This window comes from Macaca nemestrina, chromosome 13 (genome assembly GCF_043159975.1).
Source record: "Macaca nemestrina isolate mMacNem1 chromosome 13, mMacNem.hap1, whole genome shotgun sequence".
Classification (NCBI taxonomy): Eukaryota; Metazoa; Chordata; class Mammalia; order Primates; family Cercopithecidae; genus Macaca; species Macaca nemestrina.
This window is the reverse complement of record NC_092137.1, coordinates 71,656,599-71,682,541: the sequence shown is the minus strand read 5'-3', so window position 1 is coordinate 71,682,541 and position 25,943 is coordinate 71,656,599. Positions and strand designations below refer to the sequence as shown.

General features: G+C 39.0%; 1 protein-coding gene and 1 non-coding gene across 10 annotated transcripts in view; one reads left to right on the top strand and one right to left on the bottom strand.

The window, feature by feature from the left end:
• LOC105465244 (zinc finger protein 638) overlaps nt 1–25,943 on the bottom strand; it is a 156,555-nt gene that overhangs the window by 31,704 nt on the left and 98,908 nt on the right. For all 9 annotated transcript variants that reach the window (XM_011713536.2, XM_011713533.2, XM_011713535.2 and 6 more), the window contains exons 9-11: nt 16,954–17,012; nt 16,669–16,721; nt 1,184–1,234 (exon numbers count right to left, since the gene is read on the bottom strand). In XM_011713536.2, coding sequence (XP_011711838.2) covers nt 1,184–1,234; nt 16,669–16,721; nt 16,954–17,012 — 163 coding nt within the window. The remainder of the gene's footprint in view (nt 1–1,183; nt 1,235–16,668; nt 16,722–16,953; nt 17,013–25,943) is intronic.
• On the top strand, nt 17,369–17,472 carry LOC112423779 (U6 spliceosomal RNA). Its single transcript, XR_003014332.1, has one exon. It is a non-coding gene; the product is annotated as a U6 spliceosomal RNA (small nuclear RNA).

The following is a 25,943-nucleotide window of genomic DNA, read 5'->3' as shown; positions in this document are numbered from 1 at the left end:
AAACTGAGCCTCAGTGAGCCCTTAAGATATTTCTTTCACTATCCCTATGTTATTATCACAAGTCAATTCACTTTATAACTTCTATCTGGGTACTGGGACTTAAGGAAAAAATAAAAAATAGCCGGCATTAATTTCCCGCAAGTAAAGGAGTGGCCATCAGTTTAATCCCAGTCTACCACATCCCCAGTGACTCCATACACTTGGTATCAAAGTAACAGCAAAGTGTTAGCAAAATAAATGCAGCTTCAAGACAAGTTTCCCAGCCACCCATGACCCACTAGCTTCAAGACAAGTTTCCTAGCCACCCATGACCCACTCAAATTACTGCTTCTAAGAAACTACTATATGAAAATTCTGGATCTGCCACTAATAATGATTTTTGCCAGTTCCAGGCTGTTTCCTTTCCTTTTTAATATTATATGAAAGATTATTTGTTTATTTATTTGAGACAGAGTCTCCCTAGGCTGGAGTGCAGTGGTGAGATCTCGGCTCACGGCAACTTCCACCTCCCAGGTTCAAGCGATTCTCCTGCCCCAGCCTTCCTAGTAGCTGAGATTACAGGTGTGCACCACTGGCACCTGGCTAATTTTTTTGTATTTTCAGTAGAGACAGAATTTCACCTTGTTGGCCAGGCTGGACTCTTAACTCCTGACTTCAGGTGATCCATCCCCTTCGGCCTCCCAAAGTGATGGGATTATAGGCGTGAGCCACCATGCCCAACTTGAAAGATAATTTAATACACTGATCTCTATTCACTTAAAAGAAATGACCCTGAATTAATGTGGGTTTAGCAGAAATGGGAGACAAACTGGAAAGGATTATGCCAGGGAAAAGAGAAAAAAACTTAATTATTACCTAAAATCCCACCATAGCTCACAAAAACCATAAGGGATCATATTTATTAAACTATTGTATAAAAGAAAAGAAGAGAGACCTCAATAAAAGAGAAAGAGGAAAATACGTGATATTCACCATGAGAAATTTCTGCAGTTAAATTATTTCAATAATTACTATAGGAGCATTATCTAGTACATATCATTTCTCAAAACTGCTAGATTATAAATCTCAAAGATTAGCATGCATTCAATACAGACTACGTCATGTGAAATCCAAGACTACTACCATACGATTTTAAAATACTTTGAAGTTTTAATAGTCTAGAATCCTAATTTAAAAAACATACCTGCAGATTTGTTTACTTTGGCTACAGATGCCTTGGCTTGTCCAGTTTTGGCTAAAATAACAAGAAAAACATTTAAGTACTACATTACAAATAACATCATTTGGATTTAGTTAAGTCAACCTAGCAATAATTTAGAAAGAACCCTGCAAGAAACATCCCTATACTCATCTTTGTATGTCCATGGTATTACTATGGGGGCAAATTCTTAGATATGAACTTGATGTGTCAAAAGGCATACAGATTTAAATTTTAACGATTAACATTAGACTGACCTCCAGAAAGGCTGAACCAATTAATATTCCCATGAATAGTACATAAGCATAGGAATTATTCCCCATTTCCAAACACACACAATATATCAAGTCAAAATCCTGCCAAGTCTGACCCGCAGACTCAGGCTGAGCGACGGATGAAAAAAATACACAGACACAGGTATTTTGCATGAGTGCGGCTAGGGGACTGCTTGGCCTTAGAGACACCGAAGACAGAATGCAGCCCTGATAAGCTGGAGCCGCTTGTATTTATTCAGTACAGATTTAATGACAAAGGCCTGGAGCCAACACAATCTGTAGGTACTTGTCGCCCCTTCCCCCCCTCCTTGGGAGCAGTCCTGCGCGCAAGGATAGGATGATTAAAGGTCTGCAAAAGTAAATAAACTCGTCTAGATAAATTCCTTTACACTCCTTTGTTACCTACTTCTTGCCCTTAGCATCAGGGTAAGAGAATTTAGCTGCCTTCAGCCTGTATTCTCTCCTGAAGCTTTGCAAAACCTCCCGGACTTCCAAGAAGGTTTGCGTCTCTCCTTATAACTTTTCCCATCACCCTGACTGATCTCCTGCATCTCCCCCTTTTCTGTTTTTTGCATCAGGTTTTGTTGATTGAAGAGTATTGTTGATTGAAGAGTACAGATGTGTGCAGCAACAGGTTTGTCAGGCGTAGCGATTACTGCTCGTATTCCGGCTTTGCATCCTAGAATTGGTAAATAACGTAAGACAAACATGAGTATAATTAGTAATATCTTTTTCTAATCAAGGAGTGGGAGTCTATCCAGGAGAGATGTTCTTGCACATCCTTCCATATGGCTGTCTGTTGGGCATGTAGATCTACGGCACTTAGCAATTCTAGATTTAAGTTGCTTTACGACTGCTGTTAAATTATCATGTAAGGTCACCCAGAGGTGTTTCACCTCATCCCAACTATGTATTGACTGGCTCCATGGTAGAGAGGTGACAGAGATATGCTTAAGCTCCCAGTCGGTTTAATTGCTGTCAGAATGCTAGCGCCATCTTGTCACTCCCCTACATGTACCAAGGCAGTCTCGAGGGCTTGCAGATGTGGAGGAACCTTATGATTTATACCCCATTGTAGAATAAGTTCATTAGACACATTTCTGGTCAAGTTATCTACAAAAGTAGCTGTTTGTACTGACTCAGTAATAGATGCTACAGCAACATTAGCAGTTGCTAGGATGACTACGGCTGAGACTATAAAGGCTGTAAGAGCAACTATGAATCTTTTGTGTCTGACCTGGGATATGGCATGTTCTAAGGTGGCAAAAACAGAGGAAACTTGCCAATAGTGTATCAAACTGACTGGTAGGAATGTCTCAGATTGCCTCCTTAATACCATAACACTAGTAATATTTAAATTAGATATACTGTAATTAGTGATACATGAGGTGAAGCAGGCCTGTCCTTGCACTCAGGTCACAAACATGGAGTTTTGGGGTGTAATGGAAATACTGGTTCCCGTAAGAAAAACATATGGATGAGTAGTGCAAATCAGGCACTGATCTGTGTGATTATGTATAAAGGTTATAGAATAATTGTTACTGGAATTATGGTATGTCCCATACCAGGTGGTAAGGGTGGTGCTAAGATGTCCCAGATGCCATAAAGTGTCTTGGGGTGGCATGGACTCTACCTGGGGTCTGGGATATCCCATCCCCTCTTCGGCCCAAATCCCATAAAGGAATGGACATGGCCACGAAACTATGATTGATATCACAATGGACGCAAACATCAGTATGTTCGCCCTGTAAACAACCGTCAGGGGCTCCAGTCTAAGATATTAAATTGCCTAACTGGAGACTAAGGGCTTGTCCCCCATGACAGACCTCCCAGCCGAAGTGGAATCCATTACTTTCCCGGCTTTGTTCTTTAGCACAGGGAGGAATGCTGGGGAAAGTGGCACTGATTGCATTGCCCGGTTTGAGGATACTGGCAACCAAGAATGTTAAGGCATTTCCTTTGCCCATGACGTACCCATAATTTTGTTTGGGCAGGTGCACAGTAAGGGTTAGAACTTTTAAAACTTACACACAGTGGGAGGACAGTGGAGTGATATGTAGTGTTACCTGGCACCTTAGTCCAATGTGTGCCATTAATAAGGGACCCTACTAGGGGTAAGTCAATCCCTCCTAGCCAAGCAGTTACATTATTAGAGGCTGGAAGGGGGTGTCTGCCCAGGTAACAGGGCATAAGAAAGGCGGATCTAAGAGATGAGCCCAACAGAGTGTAGCAGGTACGGGCTGCAGGGAAAGCAAGAGCCTAAAAAGGATCCTATGTGAGTTGCAACTTACACCAGAGAGCAAAGCAAGGAACAAATTATCTGGAGTGAATGGTTTCTGTGTCTGGAGCAGGATTTGCTCAGCCTTGTAAGTTGTCTTCTTCAGCATCCCCCAGGTAATGTCCGGGGCTTGTGTTGTCTGAGGAAGCTGTGTTGTCTGGAGCTGCGGGTCCTGTGGGGTCATTTCCTTCACTTCTGGTACCGTGTTGGGTCCTAGCCACGCCATGGTATGGTCTGATGCATCATGCTGGAATCCAAAGAGGGCCTGAGCGGGGTGTGAACACAAGCATATCATCTTCCCCATGTTAGCAATTCATTTGGACATACCATACATTACTATTTACATCTTTCCATAATACTGTGGGTTTTATGTCTTGAGAAGATTTAGCAAAGTGCTTTTCTATAGCTGATTGAAATTTATCATTTAAATTGAAGAAATTAAGCGTAAATAACGCTTGTGCTACTAGTGTTGCAGGGTCCTTACTCATTTTCCCCTTTTGTTTTCTGAGCATATTTTTAAGGGTGGAGAGGACATGTTCTATTATGGCCTGTCCTTGGGGGTTATACGGGATGCCTGTGGAATGTTGGATGCTCCACGTGTGACAAAATTGTTGAAAATGTGAGCTGGCATAAGCCAGATTATTATCAGTTTTAATTTTTGTGGGCCACCCCATAAACACAAAAGTTAAAAGTTGTTTAATGATATATCGGGTGGACTCTCCAGGAAGAGCGTGTGCTAATTAGGTAGGAATTGGTATCAACGGATACATGTACATATCTTAGTTTTCCAAATTTAGGGACGTGTGTAACATCTGTTGCTGTAACTGATTAGGTTCTAGTCCTCTACGATTAATACCTGTTGAAGGAGGGGACGTGCCTGTGAGCTGGCTATCTGGGTATTGCAGGACAATTTGTTTAGCTAGTCTTGGGGTAAGCTGCAATTAAGTTTCTCTAATTTTGGTGGAAAAATCGATGCGACTGGGTGGCTTGGTCAAGCAGTGACGTCATAACCTGCAGGTCTGCTTGATCACTGCCATAAGCCAGTGGGAAAGGCAGTGAAGCTGTGGGCTGGAATATGTGTGATAAAATTGACTGTGTATGTTGATCCAGCAATTGCTGAAGTCCAAGAAAAGGTGCACTCAGGGTGGGCTCGAGAGCGGACTTTATGAGCGCCGTCTCAAGGTTTTGCAACAAATAAACAGAGTCACTAACAATGTTAATGGGCTGAGAGGAATAGGTTTCTAGGGCCAGTATTAGGGCTCCAACCTCAGCTCCCTGAGCGCTAGTAAATCCAGATCTAGTGAGGGAATTATGTAGTTTCCATCAAATAGCCGCTTTTCCATTTTTACCAGAACCATCAGTAAAAAGCGTTAAAGCACTAGGTATGAGGGAGTGAACTACTTTTGTTGGCAAAACTACAGGAGTATAAGATAAGAACTGAAATAGTTTGTCAGCAGGAAGGGCATGTTTTATATGGCCTGCATAATCAGAGAGTGCTATCTGAAGATCTAGTGATGGGGCAAGACTGCTTCGAATTTTTACTCAAGAAAATTCTTATGACATCAGGGTCATAACCTAGCAACAGACTGCATCGTCTGCGGCCCATATAGATGACTTTACTAACTAGCTGGATATAGTGAGATAGTGTTTTAGTCCCAATATGTGAGCAAAAAACACATTCTAGGAAGCGCAGCCCTGCGGCCATCTGTCCTATTAATCCTGTAGAGGAGTGTTTAGCAGGAAAAACAAACAACTGAACTGAATATCATGGATCTATGCGATCTAGATGCCTCTGAGAAATAACTTGGTCTATTTCCTCAATTTCCCTTTTTGCTGCAGGGGTTAAATGCCGAGTGAGTCTAGGACAGCATTGCCTTTTAGGACAGAAAACAGGTTCTGTAATTTATCAGTAGTTATGCCCAAGGTAGGAGGATGCCAGTTAATATCACCCAGTAATTTCTGATAATCATTTAAGGTATGTAAATTGCTAGTATTTAATTTAACCTTCTGAGGTCTTACTGACCAGGAAGTTAGTATGTATCCAAGATATTTCCAAGGTGAGGACATCTGTACTTTTTCAGGTGCTACGATTAACCTCTTAACAACAGAGGTATATAAACTTAAGTTTACAACAGAGGCATATAAATTTAAAAGTACTGGCTGTTGGGTCTGCTAGTTAAATACCATCCACAAAATGAATAATCTTAATTATTAAGAAATTTTTTTCTACTGGGGAGCAAAGCCTGATTTACATGATGCTGACACATGGTAGGACTGCTCAGCATTCCTTGAGGAGTATTTTCCAATGAAATTGGTGAGCTGCCCTTTTGTTACTGATAGCTAGTATGGTAAATGTAAATTATTCTCTGCCCTGTTCTTTAACAGGAATGTATAAAAGCAGTCTTCTAAGTCAGTATCGACTATAGGCCAATCTTGAAGAATTGCCACAGGGGAAGGGAGCCTCTGTTGAAGAGGCCCCATAGGTTGCAAATTAGCACTGACAGCCCACAAGTCATGCAAGTCTCCATTTGCCAGACCTTTTGGGAATGATGAAAATGGGCAAATTCTAAGGGCTGTTTGATGGTTCTATATGGCTGGCTTTTAATTGCTCAACTAATTTGTGGGCTCACTGTAATTACTCTCCCTTTAAAGGCCACTGTTTTACCCAAATTGGATCTTGAGAGAGCCACGTCAGGGGTAGGGGAGGAATAACAACAGTGGTCATTATTAGAAAGGGGTTTGCAGCTCCCAATGGGCTAAGAGGTCCCATCCCCAAGGTTAACAGGGACGGTCATGATTAGAGTTTTGTAACTGTTTTTTCCCTCCAAATCACAATGTTAGGGGGCACTTGCTCTGCTTGGCTGTGTGCACTTCCCCGATGCCGACAATTTTTGTTTCTGAGTGACCCAAGGCCAAGTTTCTGGCCAGTTTTGATCACTAATAATCGAAATATTTGCCCCTGTATCCAGTAGGCCAGTAAAATTCTTATTTCCAATTTTTAAGGTAATCATGGGTCTCTGATCAGTGATTAATTTTTTCTAATATACTCCTATGGCTCCCGTGCTTCCAAACTTCCCTTACCCTTTCCCTGGGCGCTGGGGACCCAGTATGGTAAGAGTAGTAACTGAGCTATTTTAGATTTAGGAGGAAGAATATGCAGACTGACCTTTACATTCCATCATAACTAATATCTCACCTTGAAAATCACTATCAATTACTCTCGTGAGCACACTGATTCCTTTACTGGATAGGCTTGATCATCCTAGGACCAATCCCACCGTTCTGGAGGCAGTGGGCCCCAGATCCCTGCTGCAACCCTTTTGGGGTCTTCTCCTTCTTTTAGCACTAATTCGTTGGGGCAGAGTAAAAGTTCAATCCTGTGCTCCCAGAGGTGGCTGTTCTGAAAGAGTGGACTGTGGGCTTTCCAATTGACCAAGGAAAGCTGCTGGCACTGCCCAAGTTTGGAGCAGGGCCTGGGGCTGGCCCCTCATGGAGTTTCCTGATTACTTATGGGGTTGCCATCTTTTCAAATTTGGACTTGCATTGATTTGCCCAATGTTTCTCCTTTCTACATCGGGGGCATACAGAAGGGGGTTCTTTTCCTGAGTTACCTCTTCATATGACCTGGCTCTCCACATAGAAAACAATTTGGGTTTTTCTCCCTTTTCACTTTAGGAGGCTTTATTGCCATAGCCAATATTTTGGCTTTGTGTGTTTCAGTCCCCATCAGTTGACATGCTCATGTAAGTTCCCTGACCGTAGCTGCCTTTCCTCTGACTGTCTGCATTGCTTGCTGGCAGTGGACGTTAACATTTTCATAAACCAACTGCAACAGTAAGATATCAGCACCCTGGGCTGACTAATTTGTCTCTTAATTGCCTGGGTTAACCAATTGATAAATTCAACAAATGGCTCCTAAGGCCCTTGTCGAACATTTATAAAAGATCCCTGTTGAACTCCGCTTTCAGAAATTCGGTTCCAAGCCCTGAGAGCACACACAGACACTTGTGCATAGGCTTAGGGAACAAAACTTAATTGTTGTTGTACACTGGCATAGGAACCCCTCCCCTGAAGCACAGCAGCTGTTATGTCTTGCCTGGCCAATTGATTCTGGTTGGCTTGTTGTTCACACAACTTATCATACTCTGCCTTCCAGAGGAGGTACTGACTGGGCTCTAAAGTTGTTTTAGCTAGCACTGACCAGTCCCATCGGGCCAAACAGAAGTTGTCTGCTACGGCTTCAGTTAATCCTTTCGTAAATGGACTAACAGCTGTGTTTGCGCGAATGCTTTCTCTTATCTTTATAAGTGTCAAAAGAAATGGGTTCACATACCTGATCGCCTTGGTGATCTTGCATTTCCGGACAGGTTAAGAGCTCCCCTTCTAATGCCACCTGCCTAAGACAGGGTCCCATAGCTGTAGTGTATCCCTTGTCTTTTTTCCAATTTATTGGGGGAGGGGGCTCAGGGAAAACCTCCATTTCCTCTTTAGTATCTTTACCCAGTAATGGCAGTGATGAGGGAGGAGGCGGTGGCACTAAGGTAGGTGATGGTTCCTCCTCCCTTCCCTTCTTGGGCTCTTCTGCGTACAGCGGGGCCAAAGCAGCCCTAACTAAGGTCCATACGGTTAAAGACGTTACTGGGATCCGTTGCCCTTGTGTATGATACTGTTTAAGGTTTTTCCCCACTTGTTCCCAGAGTTCTAGGTCCAGCGTTCCTTCTGCTGGGAACCACAGATTATGGGAAACAACAGTTTGCATTAGGTCCCTTAACTGAGCCTGTGAAATCGAGGCTCCGCTATCTTTAAGCAGTTGTTTCAATACTTTTATATACTGTTTCTGTTGTGCGGATAGCTGTTGTCTCATGATGAAACTCCAGCTTGAGAATTCCCCTGAACTTGGATATCCCGAGCGGGCACCAATGACTTACTGACTGCACAATCTCTTCGCCTTCATTTTCGGGGGTTCCACTGTGATCCCTTGCAACATTCCTCACGAGGGGCACCAGCTGCTGAGTCTGATCCGCTGACTCTGGCCGAGCGACGGATGAAAAAAGTACGCAGACACAGGTATTTTGCGTGAGCGCGGCTAGGAAACTGCTCGGCCTTAGAGACTCCGAAGAGAGAATGCAGCCCCAATAAGCTGGAGCTGCTTGTATTTATTCAGTACAGATTTAATGATGAAGGCCTGGAGCCAACACAATCTGTGGGTAACTGCTGCCCCCACTGTAGGGAGCAGTCCTGCATGCAGATGATGAAAGGTCAGATGATCAAAGGTCGGAGGATCAAAGGTCGGATGATCGAAGGTCGGCAAAAGTAAATAAACTTACCTAAATTCCTTACTATTTGCCCGTAGCCTCAGGGTAAGAGAATTCAGCTGCCTTCAGCCTTTATTCTCTCCCAAAGCTTTGCAAAACCTCCCAGGACTTCCAAGGTTTGTGTCTCCTTATAACTTTTCCCCCCACCCTGACCAATCTCCTTCAAAAGCCTAACAAGGTTAACTGAAATGATCAACCTTCCCAATGTTAAATGGAAACTGGTAGAATTTTTTTTTCTTTAATTGTAAGTGTAGATGTATCCATCTTCTTATGTTTAAAAGTCATCTCTACTTCTTTCTCTATAATCTGCCTAATCATACTATTTTCCAATTTATCTTTTGAGTTGAGGCTTTTTTCTTTTTATTAGAGTTCCTTATATATTAAGAAAATTAACACATAGGTTAACAATTTTTTTAAAAGTCACTCAAAATACTGATGCACTAATACATTTTATGTAGTCAAATGTCTTCCTGAGAAGAACTTCTCAACCTAAATTTTACAAAAATATTCTCCACACTGTTATCATCTTATGTATCATAGTAAATCTTTGATCCAACTGCAGTTTGATATAAGTGCTTTTACTTTTTTTTTTTTTTTTTTTTTTTGAGATAGAGTCTTGCTCTGTTGCCCAGGCTGAGTGGCACGATCTCAGCTCATTACAACCTCCGCCTCCCAGGTTCAAGCGATTCTCCTGCCTCAGCCTCCTGGGTACCTGGGTCTACAGAAGAGCACCACCACACCCAGCTAATTTTTGTATTTTTAGTAGAGACGGGATTTTACCACGTTGGCCAGGCTGGTCTCAAACTCCTGGCCTCAAGTGATCCAGCCACCTTGGCCTCCCAAAGTGCTGGGATTACAGGCGGGAGCCATTGCACCAAGCAGAGTGCTTTTACTTTAATCAAAAGTAAAAAAAAAAAAAAGTAGCTAATGAATAATTGATTGTTTCCCAACTAATATGAAATATCATACAAATTTACTGATGGTCTGTATGTTTTGGGAAATATCTCTGGATTCTCTTCTGTCCTACTTTTTGTCTACATAACTATGTGAAACGATTCTAAATCTTTGAACTTTGTAATATATTTTAATATTCATTGTGGTTAGTCTGTTTTCATTGTTTTCTTTAAAGAACTGTCCTGCCTATTCTTCTATGTTAATTTCTTAAACTTAGAATCAGCTTATGTAATTTAAAATGTTTTATCGCTATTATTCTTTATACTTAGTGTATAAAGAAAAAAAGGTTTAGCTGGACGAGGTGGTTCTGGCCTGTAATACCAGCTACTCAGGAGGATGAGGTAGAAGAAGCACTTGAACCTGGGAGGTGGAGACTGCAGTGAACTGAGATTCCACAACTGAACTCCAGCCTGGGCAACAGAAAAAAAAAAAAAGAAAGAAAGAAAAAAAGGCATTTTGTAACAGTGAAGCCTTCTATCCAAGAAGGTTGTTTTTTCATTTAAGACTCATTTTATGCCTTTTAATATTTTAGTTTTCTTTTTATAACTTCTACTTTTTTTAACTGTAAATGGACTATTTAATATTAGATTACATAAGGAGCTCTTCTTTATAAATAAAGCAATTAAACATTACATATAAGAGAATTAAGATGGGTAATTATAATTAAATAGCACTGTATAATTGATTCTCTTAGGTTCTCCACCATACTATCATATTTGCAAATAATGGTGTATCCTACTTTCCAATTTCCATGCCTCCTGAATTACATTGTACTGGTTAATGGTTATTAGTTTTAAAAAAATATTTATTTTAACTCAAAGAAGTGCTGATACATAGTCTCAGTTTAATGGGAATGCATCTCATGCATTATTAAGCATATTATTATGCATATGCTGGCTTTTAACATATGTGTACTTGTATATGTGTGTGCATAAAAAAGTATATATACACACATACCATATTTAAGAAACTTTTTTTTTTTTTGGAGACAGGGTCTCACCCTGCTGCATAGGCTGGGGTACAGTAGCACGATCACAGCTCACTGAAGCCTCGACCTCCTGGGCTCAAGCAATCCTCCCAGATCAGCCTTGCAAGTAACTGGCACATGCCAACATGCCCAGATAATTTCTTAATTTCTGATACAGACTAGGTCTCACTATGTTGCCCACGCTAAGAATTCTTTTTTAAATGCTAGAAATGGATGTTGAAGTTAATACCCCTTTCAGTATTTATGGAAAGGTTCATACGTTCCTTTTTTTAATATGGTAGAATTGAATTAACAGATTTCCTCATTTTGAACCATCTTTATACTTCCAATACAACCCTCTCTTGAGAATAGTCCATTATTCAAAGTGCTCGCAGACACTATATGTTAAAATTTTACACTAAAATTTAACATTATTATTCCTAAATATAATTGTTCTACAGTTTCATGAAAGCTGTCAGCATTAAAAAAAATACTTAACTTTCACCTTTGGGATAATTATAAATTCACATGGAGTTGTATGAAGTAAGAGGGAGAGACCCCATATACCCTTTACCCAGTTTCCCTCCAATGGTTAACACTTTGTATAACTGTAGTACAGTATCACAGACAGAAAATTGATACAATTGATACCATCTACCAACATCCAGATTTCACTCATTTTACACACAATGTGTACTTAGCTCTGTGAAATTTTATCATAGGTGTATATCAGTGTGATTACCACCAGCCAAGATACAGAACAGTTCCTTCATAATGATCTCTTCTAAAACCCATTTATAGCAATAGCCACCTCCCTCCCACCAACCCTGACAATCACTAATCTGTTCTCTCTCTGTAATTTCATTTCAATATGATATACGTGAAATTTTATAATATAAAACTTTTTAAAATAGTCATTCATCCACTGAAGAACATTTGGGTTGTTTCCAGTTTGGGACAATTAAAAACAAAGTACCCATAAATATTCGTGTATAGGCTTTTGTATGAGCGTAAGTTTTCATTTCTCTGGGATGAGTGCTCGAGAGTGTAGGTGATAACTCACATAGTAAGCACATGTTTAGTTTTGTTAAGTTAAACTTCCACACTCTTTTCCAGAATGGCTGTATTATTTCACAACTGCTCTTGCACACAATGTATGAGTTTTTCTACATACACATCAGCATTTGGTGCTATCATTATTTTTTGTATTAGCCATTCAGATAGGTGTGTAGTGTCTTTGTCAGTATTTGATGTATTAGCCTGTTGCCCCACCTTTTCTCATTCCCCCTTTTATAGGAAGCTTTCCCTTCCCCTGAATGCCATGATATAGCTGAAATCGATATTGCTTTCTAAAAGATTTGGTGGAACTCACATGTGGGAGTTCCCACAGGTGAGCAGAGGGTTTTTATTGTGGAAATAACTGACTTAAGCAAACAAACAAGAGATCTCTGAATGGTGTGAATCACTTTCTTTACACATCTTCTGAAATATTTTAAATTACTGACAACAAACATTCATTATTTTTATAATTAGATTTAAAAGAAAGCCATTTTCAGCTGGGAATTGAAAAGGTAAAAAGAAAAGGGGACATAGTATTTATAAAAAAGAGAAAAGCCACAGAAAGAGAAAAAAATCATTCGATCAAGGAAGTTTCATCAGAGATGAGCCTTACAGGATAAATCAGAATCTGTCCCCCAACTCTCCCCAAAAGGAGTCTTAACTGACTTTTTATCTTCAGTACCTTGCCTGTGACCTATTAAGTGCTTACTAAAATTAAATGAAGTCAGACATCAATTCTATGCAAATAGCATAAATAAAGAAGCAATGAAATAACATGGAAAATAAACTATTCTGAGTGACTAGAAAATAGTACGTAGTTGACTGTTAATAGGTTCAAAAGATAATCTGGGGTCAAAGGGCAAAGAATAATTTACGGAAAGTCAATGAAATTGGACTTTATTCCACTGGTCACTAAAAGTAGAATGATCAGATTTGCTTTAAAGAGACCTCTGGGCAACAATGTGTATAATAAAGCAGAGAATGGAATAAAAAATACCAGTCAGGAGGCTATCTTCAAAAGTTCAAATGTGAGACGATAGGTCTGAATTAAAGAGTTATAGGCATGATGAAGCTACGTATAAAGAATCTGAGAGCTGAAGTAGATTCAAGGGAAAATACAGATCCGCCACTGACCGGCTGAAAAGAGGAAGGATGTTATCGAAATCCGAGTTATGTCAAACAGAAGAAAAGAGAAGACAGGGTTAAGAATTACTCTACTGGATGATTAGTAGTAATTGTAATATAAGAAAATGAGAAGAGTATACTCAAGGGGATAGAAGAGTTTATGTATGTATGGGAGATGTCCTTAAAGACTGACAGGAAAGAAATCACCCAGAAAGAGGGCCAGGCATGATGGCTCACACCTGTAATCCCAGCACTTTGGGAGGCCGAGGTGGGTGCATCACTTAAGGTCAGGAGTTTGAGACCAGCCTGGCCAACATGGTGAAACCCCATGTCTACTTAAAAAAAAAAAAAAAAAAATCAGTCAGGCATAGTGTCGCATGTGTGTAATCCCAGCTATTCGGGAGGGTGAGGCAGGAGAATCACTTGAACCTGGGAGGCAGCGGTTGCAGTGAGTCAAAATCATGCCACTGTACTCCAGACTAGGCAACAGAGTGAAACTCCATCTCAATAAAAGAAAAAAAAAAAAAAAAAAAGAAACCACCCAGGAAGAAAAGTATGACATGAGAAGAGGAAAAGACTGTTAGGAAAACTAGAAAGGCTGGAGAAAAGTAGTGATCCAAGGAGATCAACAAGTTTTCATTCCTGAGGGAGGTAATTTAGTATATGCACAAAGCTTTGGAATCATAGTTTTGCATTCAAATTCTAACTCCTCCATGTGACCCTGGCTCATTTAACCTTTCTGAATCTATCTCTTCTAGAAAATGAGAACAATATATTTTTTTGAGGTGGAGTCTCGCTCTTGTCATCCAGGCTGGAGTGCAGTGGCACGATCTTGGCTCACTGCAACCCCTGCCTCCCAGATTCAAGAGACTCTCGTGCCTCGGCCTCCCGAGTAGCTGGCACTACCACCACCACACACGGCTAATCTTTGCAGAGACAACGTTTCACCATGTTGGCCAGGCTGGTCTTGAACTCCTGACCTCAGGTGATCCGTCCACCTCAACCTCCCAAAGTGCTGGGATTATAGGCACAAGCCACTGCACCCAGCCAAACATTAACTATAACTCAAAGAATGGTTTGAAAGATTAAACAAAGTAACATAAATATACTATGTGCCCAGCATAAATATCATACCCACAAATGTTAGGCTTCTTTTCCTTGTTTTCTCTCTTCTGGAACAGATTGTGTTAGTAGGCCTGTCTACTTAATAAGTCATTTTTACTTCATTTTGTATACTAAATTCTAACTTTAAAACAAACTAATCCTGCATCACCTTTACCCTGGTTCTGCTTTTGCTCTGTGTCACAGAACTTCTCATTTTCTAAAACTTGTGTTATTTAATTTTATTTTATATTTTATATTTGTCATCTCAAGTTAAAAATGTAAACTGTCTGGTGGGATGCCTATTTGGTCCACTGATACATCCTAAGCCTCTACAAAGTACCCCCTATCATGGGCATATAATAGGTACTCAATAATTACTATTTTTCTTTTTAATTAGTACTGGGTAAGAGCTCTAATGTTTCCATTTATGATCAAATTACACTCTTGCTTCCTCCCTGTGCTTATAATCAAATTTATCCTTAAAACTGCCCTAATTAACTCTTCCTGTCACTCTTCAATCTGAGCAGATCTCAAAAAATTATAAAGTACCCTTCTTTCTCACCTGTCACTTTCTCAGTCCTGTTTAGAGGTTCCTTTTTCTTTCTACATTTATATTGGAAGGAAGTACTTAGCTTTTCAAAATTTAGACCAACTTAAAAAAATTCCCAAGTATCTCACTTTCAATGCCACATGATTGGCTGACTAAAGAATATCTCCAGCAGATACCTGTGACAGCTGAAATTTGGTAATGGTGAAATCTAAGGTCCTACCCCCAAATTCAAAGACACCACTGTGAGTTTTCCAATTGTAATCAATAATATCATCACACTTAGTAAAACCTATGAGGACTGAAACTTGGAAATTTTTTATTACTTAAAAATTTTTTTAAACTCATTTACTAAAAAATTCCATACAATAAAATGCAAATTTTACCTCCTCACATCACTTAAATTAACCTTTTTCACATCAGGTCCTAATCATTCCAAAGTGAAGCCCAACTGTGTTTTCTCAGCGGGATTTTTACATCTCTCCAATTTATCCAATCCATATAAGAATCCTAAACAATTAGTGAGTGGCTCCATATTCTCTACTGCAATTTCCCAGTCTGTACCAATTGTTGCTAGCTCTTATACAGAAAAAATAGAGTGCACTTTTGCCAAGCTTAAGAAACAGTGGACTAAACAAAGCTAAATAGGTTTCTTTCCTGAAGGACTTCATAAAACGTGTTCTGTGAATTATTTTTTCAAAAGAGAAAAAATAGCTGTAACACACACCCCAAACTTTTTTACCCAAAACGTCTTTCAGAAATTAATCTTACGACACATTCTGAAAATGCTACTAATGGGGTCAAATTTGAAAACTTCTCAGCATGACCCTTCAAGGCCTTCAGTAGAATAACTCCACTTTGTTACCTTTGTTATGTGTCCCCCACATGAAGTAATCTTCTGCCTCCACATTTTATCTCTTCACATAACGTTACCTAATTTAAAATCTTAATCAAAATGTACTGTCTTCCAGAAGCCATTCATAGTATCTCTACTAACCTTCAATACTTCAGTACTCTATGCAACTAAAAATTACAGGGAAATGAGATATTCCATACAATCCAATTTTCACCTCACTAGTAAAACTTAGTACCTAAATTCTTACCTCATTCCAGGCAGAAAAACCAAAACACACTATATTTTTACCTTCCCCAAACAGAACATACAAAATGCAATGTAAGTTCCTAAATTTGTGTCTGCCTTATTTTAGCTTTTCTTTCCTGTCTTTCAGCATTGAGCTATTTATTCTCACTAGTACTAGTCTCAAAACTTTTTTCTACCTTTCTAGTCCTAAATGGACTAAGAAAAAAGAGAACTCGGATTATAAAACTGTATGCAATATTTATTTAACTAGATTCATAATGATGGCTTCAAGTATTTTCCTGAGTATAAAGAAATAGATTTTATCACATGAGTATGATAATATCCATTTCTGGATAGTCTTTTTTGCTTGCCTTTTGGCTCTCAATTAACCTTCAAAATCAAAGGAGACCAGATAAGCAATCTTAACATACCTTTCTCAGGTTTTGTCTTGTGGGTTTATCGGGAGGGGATGGAGGGAGATATTGCATAACTAACCTAAACATGTAAAAAGCAGCTATTAACTATGGAACTAGGATAGATATTTCATATACATTATCTTAGATTTGCTGTATTTACTCCAGCAGAGATTCTGTAATTACACAGCACTAAATATTAACCATCTGCTTAATACATGGGTCAATTAAAGAATGTAATTTGGGTCTCCTTCATTAAAGCACAATAGTGTCTTCCTAGCATCATCATCTAAGTTTCTACTAAACTGACAAGATACATTCATTTGAAAGAATGTTAAAAGTAACAACTTACCAGCAGAAGTTGAAGTAACAATTTCAACAGCTTTTGAAGCATCTGCATCTCTTCTGTTTAAAAGGAGAAAAAAAAATTGGCAGCAACTTAGGAATTCCAAGTTCTTCAAAATCCTAAAAATGTAATATTTAAACCTAAAAACGTTTAAAATAATTCAACTGGAGTGATATCCCTCTTAAATTGTAGTTATAGTGATAAAATATATTAAAAATGCAGTTTTAAAAATTAAAATTTCTTAAGTCACATGTACATTTCATTCTCACATACGAAATCAGAGTCACTTACTTTAAGGTAGATGCAGATCCTTTCTTTGACTCTAAAGTCTTTCTCTTCACCTCTTTGTTCTATGTAGGAAAAATATTTTGAACAAAAGAAATTTAGTATAAAGCAATTTTAAAAATATAGAAAAAAAAATATAAAATCTTCCTATTCTAAAGGATACATGCTTATTACCTTTTTCTATTTATAAAGACATTTTTTTTCAATTTGTGATTACACAGCCTAATTTTACATCTCATCTTTTACAACTCATCTGCGTTTTCTTATCATTCTGTTTCCCCTTATCCAAGACCCCCGGTGGATGCCTTGAAACCGTGCTAGTGCTGAACCCTATATATGCTATGTTTTTTCCTATATATACATGAAAGTTTAATTTATGAATTAGACATAGTAAGAGATCAACAATAAAAAAAATAGAAAAATGCTCTCTTCAGCAGCACATACACTAAAATTGGAATGATACCGTAATTAGCATGGCCCCTGTGCAAGGATGACACATGTATTTGTTAGGCATTCCATATTTTAAATTTTAAAAAAAAGTTGTAACAATGTAGTGTAATAAAACTTACGTGAATATGGTCTGTCAAAACATCTTACTGTACTGTAGATCTTAGCTTCAGCATACAATTTTTTTCTTTCCTTATTAAGTTGAGAACTTTCACCTTTTCACTTAAAGGAAGCATTTTACAGCTTCTCTTTGGCATATCCAAATTGCCAGCATCACCATACTTGCACTTTAGGGCCATTATTAAGTAAAATGAGGGTTATTTAAACACAAAGCACTGCAATACAGTGACGGTCAATCTGATAACCAAGACAGCTGTTAAGTGACTAGCGGGTACATAGCATATAAAGTATGGATAACTCTAGACAAAGCAATGATTCACAGCCCCAGTGGGTTGGAGTTGGACTGCATGAAATTTCATCATGCTACTCAGAACGGGGCACAATTTAAAACATGTTAATTATTTCTGGAATTTGCTATTCAGTATTTTCAAACCACAACTGACCACTAAAACTGCAAAGCCAAGCCTCAGATAGGGGGAACTACTGTATCTTTCAAAAACATGGTTTCTTATAGCACTGTGACATTTCAGATGTCTAAAGTTCAACCACTATCACCCTGGTCTAATCTACTGCTATCTTTTGCTTTGATTACTACAACTGCCTCCTAACCATCTCTGCTTCAGTCCTTGGGATTCACCCACTCTCTATTCACAACATAAAACCAGACTGAACCTGCTGTTCTGCAACTCAAAACTTCTCATTAGACTCAAGGAAAAAAAGCCGGAGGCCTCTTACAACGGCCTCTAAGAGTTTACAACATATGTTCCGCCTACCTTCTAACTCCCAAACCACAATACACTTCTTCCTACACTTCTTCACTCCAACCCCCAAGCATCCTTTCTAATCCTCTAAGATGCTACACAGGCATAGGTTTTGCAGGTGCTGTTCCTTCTGTCTGGAATGCTCTCAATCCAGGATGTGGTTTGTTCCCTCATCTTCTTCAAGTGTTTGCTCAAATATCACCTTTTCAATGAGATCTTCCCCAACTACCTTACTGAAAGTTGCACAGCTCTTCATTTCCCAACAAGAGTACTTCTATTCCCCTTTCCTAATATTTTTTTTACCATAGCACTGGTTGAAAACAAACATAATTTATGTATGCATTGTTAACTTATTTGTGGTCTTTCTCTCCCTATCCCTTGAAGTTAAAACTCTGTGATACCGGGGACTTTGTTTTCTTCAATATTCTATTTCCAGTGCATAAAGTCGTGCTTTAACATTCAGCAAGTATTTGTTAACTTGATCTGAATTTCATCATAACTGTTCTCATGCAATTTTATACTTTCTGTTCTTTTTGGGCACTCTCGTCATTTCTTTTTGCACTATATGGGATTTTATCCCACACATTCCTTCAACTCAATTATTTAGAAGAAATTAGTTCTAGTTCTATTTTACTAATGGTAACTTTCAATTTTAAAAGAAATTTGAAACTACTGAGTTCCAACGTGTAAGTTGAAACTTTTAGCCTTTACTCCTTGGCTACATTCCAATTTTTGATTATACATTTCAGATGAAAATTGTGTTTCTGGTAATTTTAAGTGATATTTCTTGAAATTTATTTTATAAAAATATGATTATTTAGATTTTAGTCTATGTTTAACTGGTTTCATTGTTCACTGCCAACATTTTATATAATAACTTCTCCATTTCTTACGTTCTTCATTTTAATGTTTTGGAAAAAGATGTATTAGTGAAATACCTTCTAAGTCCATGCAAGTCTGAGAATAAATACTGCCCTAACACACACCTTAGGATTCCACTTGAAATGAATGTACTCAATTACAATGAATCACAATCTTTTTCCCACCCAACTCTTAAGAATGTGTTGCTCTGCCATCTAAGGCTAGACTATTTCTTTGTATAGTTAAACTGTTTTCTGCCTAGATCACTATAAGGTGCCCCACCATAACCATGAAATTTAAAATCCTCAGTATTTAAGTGATGTCCTCTTTCTGGAATTCCACTTATGTACAGATTGCATCTTCTAAATATATCTACCATGTCTTTCCTCTAATCATTTTTCACTCTTTTAAACTTTCACACCAAGAGTAGGATCACACGTCTCTTGCTCACCACTGCATCTTCTGTAGATGTTACAATGCCTGACACAACAGATGCGTAACAGATGCTTAACTAATAAGAAATAGTTTCAGAATTAAAATGAAAACCTCTCATCCGAATTCTGATTGCATATTTTCGCTTTTATCTCCTTGTTAATTCATTAGATTTTCTGTAATGCTCAATTGTTCACTAACGCCCAGCACTATTTTTCATATCCATGCAATCTTCTTAGTTGACTACTTGCTCCAATTTTAATTGTAATGTTCCCATGAATCCTGCTGAAAACACTGAATTGAAATTTTAAAAATTGGGTTTTTTTGTACAAGGTTGAACCGCAGTAGTATTTCATGGCTAAAAGGGTTTTATTAGAAATCTGATCCTACTTCTTTCCACATCAAGGGCTCCTGACCATCTCCTAGCCCCCTTTTTTATTGAGATAGGATCTCACTCCATCACCCAGCCAACCTCCGCCTCCCGGGCTCAAGCGATCCTCCCACCTCACCCTACCCAGCAGCTGGATGCATACCACCACACCTGGTCAATTTTTAAATTTTCTGTAGAGATAAGATCTCACTATATTGCCCGGGCTAGTCTCAAACTCCTGAGCTCAAGCAATTATCCTGCCTCAGCCTCCCAAAGTGCTGGGATTACAGGCGTGAGCCACTGCGCTGGGCTCCTAATATTTTAAAGAAAACTTTTAAAGTATGAGTATATGACCCTTTCTCTGGGAGAAAAAAGAATGTTTGCTTTCATTAGATTACTGGTAATGGTGGGGCAAGGAGTAGCTCAAAAAGACTTAATTACTGCTAAGAATGGATGTCGAGATTATTATTAAATTATTATTATTATTAAAGACTAGGTTGCAAGGTTATTATTAAAGACTAGGTTACCTAGTTTCTGACAAGAGTTGTACAAATCCGTATTAACACAGGGATATAGAATACCTTTTCTGTAATATTTACTGATTCCCAGAAGCAGCAAAATGGAAAGGATGTTACATGAAACATAGCTAGAGTCAGAGGCAGTCCTAACATGAAATATCAAATGTTGGGAAGGTAAGTTTTTTCTACATTTTGACATGCCATGCCAAAATCAAGATCTGGACCAAGAAAGCTATAGCACAGCTCTTCTTTTTCCTAGTTTGTTCTTTCAGCTTATTTCTGGCTTGCACTGGTAGAAAAACTTGAAGTGGTAACACGCCAAAAAGATTGCCCCTTCCTGCCTCAGACACTTATTTACAAAACAAAACAAACAAAACAAACAACAACAAAAAAAAACCCAAATGCCCACATACTTCCAATATGAAGAAGGCACTACTCAAATTCTGTTAGGAGTTCCCTCCATTCAATCCCTAGGCATGTTGCTCTATCACAACAGCGGTGTCATGAGTTAGCCCTCTTGTTCCAGCATCATCCAAACAATACGTAGCTGGAGAACATTAATATTTGCCATGAAAATGGCATGTTTTCTAGATTTTAGTGCTAGTATTTTCTTTACCCTGTTCATTACTAAGAAAATCATGACAGTAAATATGCCTGGGCTCTTAGACTTACATTGTTACCTTACCAACTTCATCAAAAAGTTGGCCAAGAGAATTTTTTAAGCTATTTTAAACATTCTATTTCCTTAAATGTATCCTTACCTATGTTCCTTATCCTTAACTATGTTAACTGTTTAGAATGAAAGAAAACTGGCCTTCTCAACAATTCCCAAAATTTAATGATCAGCTGAGTCTTTCTGGACAGTCGCTAAGACAAGCCACTATTCCTTTCTGTTTTCAAGGTTACTAGTCTACCCCCAAATCATTACCATTATCACAAAAGGCTGAGTATATTGATTAAATGAGTTTTCTAACTGGACTTCAGTGCTCTTCTCCACTTTAATCAATCTGCTAGGCTTTCTTTGCCTTCAGAATCATTTGCCTAACTCATTCTCCAGACCATTTCCAAATGAATCCTTCTAATCTCCATTTTATTATGTCATGCCCCGGTTCAAAAACCTTGAACATATACCTCTCTACGGAATAAAGTTTAAGTTCTTAAATTATGTATTTAATCCTTGTTTCTCCTTAACTGCCTCTGCAACTAGATGGCCATGTGTCTGGTAGTTCTGGTAAATCAAATGCAGGCAAATGCTGCTGGGGAACTCATTCTTTCCAGAAAAGAAAACAAAAACTCATTTTGCTCTTCATTTTTATTCCTTTATGTCTCAAAGATAGAAAAGATGCCAGAAGGCGCAGAAACCATCTTACAACTGAGGATGAAAGACGCATTCTAAAGATAGTAGTGCTGGAAGACAAGGCGGGGTTCCTGAAGATACTATGGCGCTGTTACACCAGCACTGGACCACCTACATGCAGATTTCTGTTATGAGATAAATATCTCTCTTATTTGTCAACAACCTACTAGTGAGGTTTTCTGTTATTTGAAACAATGAAATCCTAAATGGTAACATTGGTAATAACTAAGGCCACAAGATTTAATTATCCAAACCAGGACAATGGGAATAAATGTATGGCATGTAGCAGGTATAAACTAGGATGACAAGTTACTCTAGTAGTAACTAACTAGAAAACATATGAGAACTAAAAAATAAAGATCCTCTAATAGCTATATGTAAAAATAAGTAAAATAATAAATTTAACCCCCACAAAATGTTCAAGAACTTCATGGAAAAAAAATAAAATAAAACTTGCTAAAGGGCATAAAAGGAAATCTAAATAAACAAACCATGTTCTTTAAGACAAAGCCTGACGCTGTTGCCCAGGCTGGGGTGCCATGGTGCCATCTCAGCTCACTGCGACCTCTCCACCTCGTGGGCTCAAGCAATCCTCCTGCCACAGCCTCTTCCTCAGTAGCTGTGACTACATGTACGCACCACCACACCCAGCTAATTTTTGTATTTTTAGTAGAGACTGGATTTCATCATATTGCCCCAGGCTGGTCTCAAACTCCTGAGCTCAAGTTATCTGCCCACCTCAGCCTCTCAAAATGCTAGGATAACAGGCATGAGCCACCAGCCAACGAACCATGTTTTTTGATAGACTTAATGTTGTAAAAATACTATTACAAACTCAACACAGTATTAATTAAATTCCAGCAAGTTTTTTTTAGAGTACTTAAACTGATTCTAAAACTAATGTGCAGGAATAAATGTTCAAGTTTAAACAAAATTTAAATAAAGAGGAAAAACATTAACCAAAATGAATAAACCAAGAAAAATAACTCTACAAGAAAGAGAGGGAAATATTATGAAGTTATAATAATTGCTATAACAGAAACCACATAGTATTGCCACAGCAGAAGAGTATGAAACACATCTATGTATACAGAATTTATACAAATAAAAGCAGCTTTTCAAATCAACAAGGAAGGATAAATTAGGCATAAACAGTGTTGAGGCTAACTGGCTCCCATTTTGGAAATAATACTGATTCCAATCCTATACTATGCTGCAAGTAATAGATTAAGGAATAAAATCTTCTAGGCACTAGCACAGGCAAGTTCTTTTTTTTTTTTTGAGATGGAGTCTCGCTCTGTCGCCCAGGCTGGAGTGCAGTGGCCGGATCTCAGCTCACTGCAAACTCCACCTCCCGGGTTTACGCCATTCTCCTGAGCACAGGGCAAGTTCTTAAAAAGACAAAAGAAAAAAGCAGGCCAGGAACAGTGACTCACACCTGTAATCCCAACACTCTGGGAGGCGGAGGCAGGAGAATCACCTGAGCCCAGGAGTGTGAGATCACCTTGGGCAACAAAGTGAGACCTCTTATCTACAAAAAATAAATAAATAATTAGCCATGCGTGGTTGCTTGCACTTGTAGTCCCAGGTACTCAGGAGGCTGACATGGGAGGATTACTTGAACTGGGAGGCAGAGGTGGCAATGAGCCAAAATTGTGCCACTGCACTCCAGCCTGGGTGACAGAGTGAAACCCTATCTCAAAAAGAGGGGCACAGGTCCTTGGGACCTCCTGAGGTTGTGTCACAGGCAAAAAAAAAATAAAGAAAAAAATCACGGAAGCCATAGAATACCAATAAATTTGAGTACACAAAAATTTCAAATTTGGCCGGGTGAGGTGGCTCATGCCTGTAATCCCAGCACTTTGGGAGTCCGAGACGGGCAGATCACGAGGTCAGATCGAGACCATCCTGGCTAACATGGTGAAATCCCGTCTCTATTAGTGGCGAGCACCTGAAGTCCCAGGTACTCAGAAGGCTGAGGCAGGAGAATGGCGTGAACCCAGAAGGCAGAGCTTGCAGTGAGGCAAGATAGCATCACTGCATTCCAGCCTGGGCAACAGAGCGAGGCTCTGCCAAAAAAAAAAAAATTCAAACTCGTTATATGTATGCATAACACAAGCAACACACTATAAGAAAATACTTCTTACATAAAATGCAAAATTAGTGTCTAGAATGCACAATATTCATGCACCTTCAAATGAATATTTTTAAAATGATAACAATAACAGAATAGGAAAAGATAGACTACTCACTTAAACAGTTGATATAGCTAACAATTATACAAAAAGATGAAGTTAATGAATAATCAAAAGATGCAAATTAAAACTAGGTATCATTTTCCATATGATGCATTTTTAAAGCTGAAGAAATTAAGATGTTGGTAACACTCTCATAAATTACCAAGGAGTAAATTATTACAGTTATTTAGTGAGCAATCTTACATTATCCATTATTGCGCATCTACAAACCAACCATTCCATTGGGTAGGTATCACCTAAAAAAACACTATCATAAATGTCAAAAGATGGCCTGTCAAGGTACACAAGGTGTTAACTAAAGTTCTGTTTCTAGAAACAACCTAAATATCAATCAGTAAGGAATTGATAATATATCTGTGGTATATTCATACAGAGAAACACTATAGAGAAGTTAAAAAGAATGAGGCAAATCTAAATGTACTAACATGGTTAGACTACCAAATCAAATTATTGAGAAATGTGTGTTATAGAACCCCTATAAAGTAGCCATTCCACAGCAAGTAGAAAAACTAAATTACTGGGTGGAGCAGGATGGTAGAATAGAAGCCTACACTGTTCATCCCACCCCCAGAAGGAACACCAAATTTTACAACTATCTGCACACAGAAAAGCATCATCACAAGAACCAAATATCACGTGAGCAATCATACTACCTGGTTTTGACTTTGTATCACTGAAAGAGGCATTGAAGAGGGTAGGAGAGACAGCCTTAAATCCCTGACAGCACACCTCCCCCATCTGGCCCCACAACATGGACAGAGTCTGTGCACTTAAGGGAGGGACAGGAAAGCCATGCTGGGCTCAGCTAGTGCCCATGCACTGACGGAGCCTTTGGACCAGATCTAGCCAAAGAGGAATCATCCATCCCAGCAATAAGAACCTGACTTTCTTGGCAAGCCTCACTACCATGGGCTCAAGTGCTTCAGGGTGTGGGGAAAAGAAAGAGATCAGCCTGTTACTGTGTCTATATAGAAAGAAGTAGACATAAGAGACTCCATTTTGTTCTGTATTTGAGATGCTGTTAATCTGCGGCCCTACCCCCAACCTTGTTCTTGCAAGAGACATGTGCTGTGGTAACTCAAGGTTTAATGGATTTTGGGCGTGCAGGGTGTGTCTTTGTTCCTAGAAAAGCTAGGTATTGTCCAAGGTTTATCCCCATGTGATAGAATGAAACAATGCTGCTAAAAGGTTTATCTCTAGGCACAGGATTTTCCTTTGAACTTATTCATGTCACAGAGATCCTTGTTCTTATGTCTTACTGCTGATTTCCTCCCTAAAAACGATCCTATTGTCCTGCCACTCCCTGATCTTTAAGATGGTAAAGATAATTATCTATAAATACTAAGGGAACTCAGAGACCGGTGCCGGCGTGGGTCCTCTGTAAGCTGAGCGCCGGTCCCCTGGGCCCCCGCTTTTCTTTCTCTATACTTTGTCTCTGTGTCTTATTTCTTTTCTCAAGTCTCTCATTCCACCTAACGAGAAACACCCACAGGTGTGGAGGGGCAGGCCACCCCTTCACAGGGTCCTAGGTAAACCTGAAAGGCAGTCTAGGACACAAGGACTGCAACTCCTAGGCAACTCTTAGGACTGGGGCTGGGATTAGAGCTAGTGGACTAGGGTGGCATATAACCTAGGGAGGTACCAGCTGGGAAAACTGGATACCCATATGCATTAATGAACCTGAACACTATCTCTCAAGATATACAAAAATCAAGTAAAAATATATTAAAGACTTTTATCTAAGATCTCAAACTATGAAACTACTACAAGAAAACACTGGAGGAACTCTCTCTCCAGGACATCGGTCTGGGCAAAGATTTCTTCAGTAATACTCCACAAGCATAGGCAAATGCTATACAAAAATGAACAAAT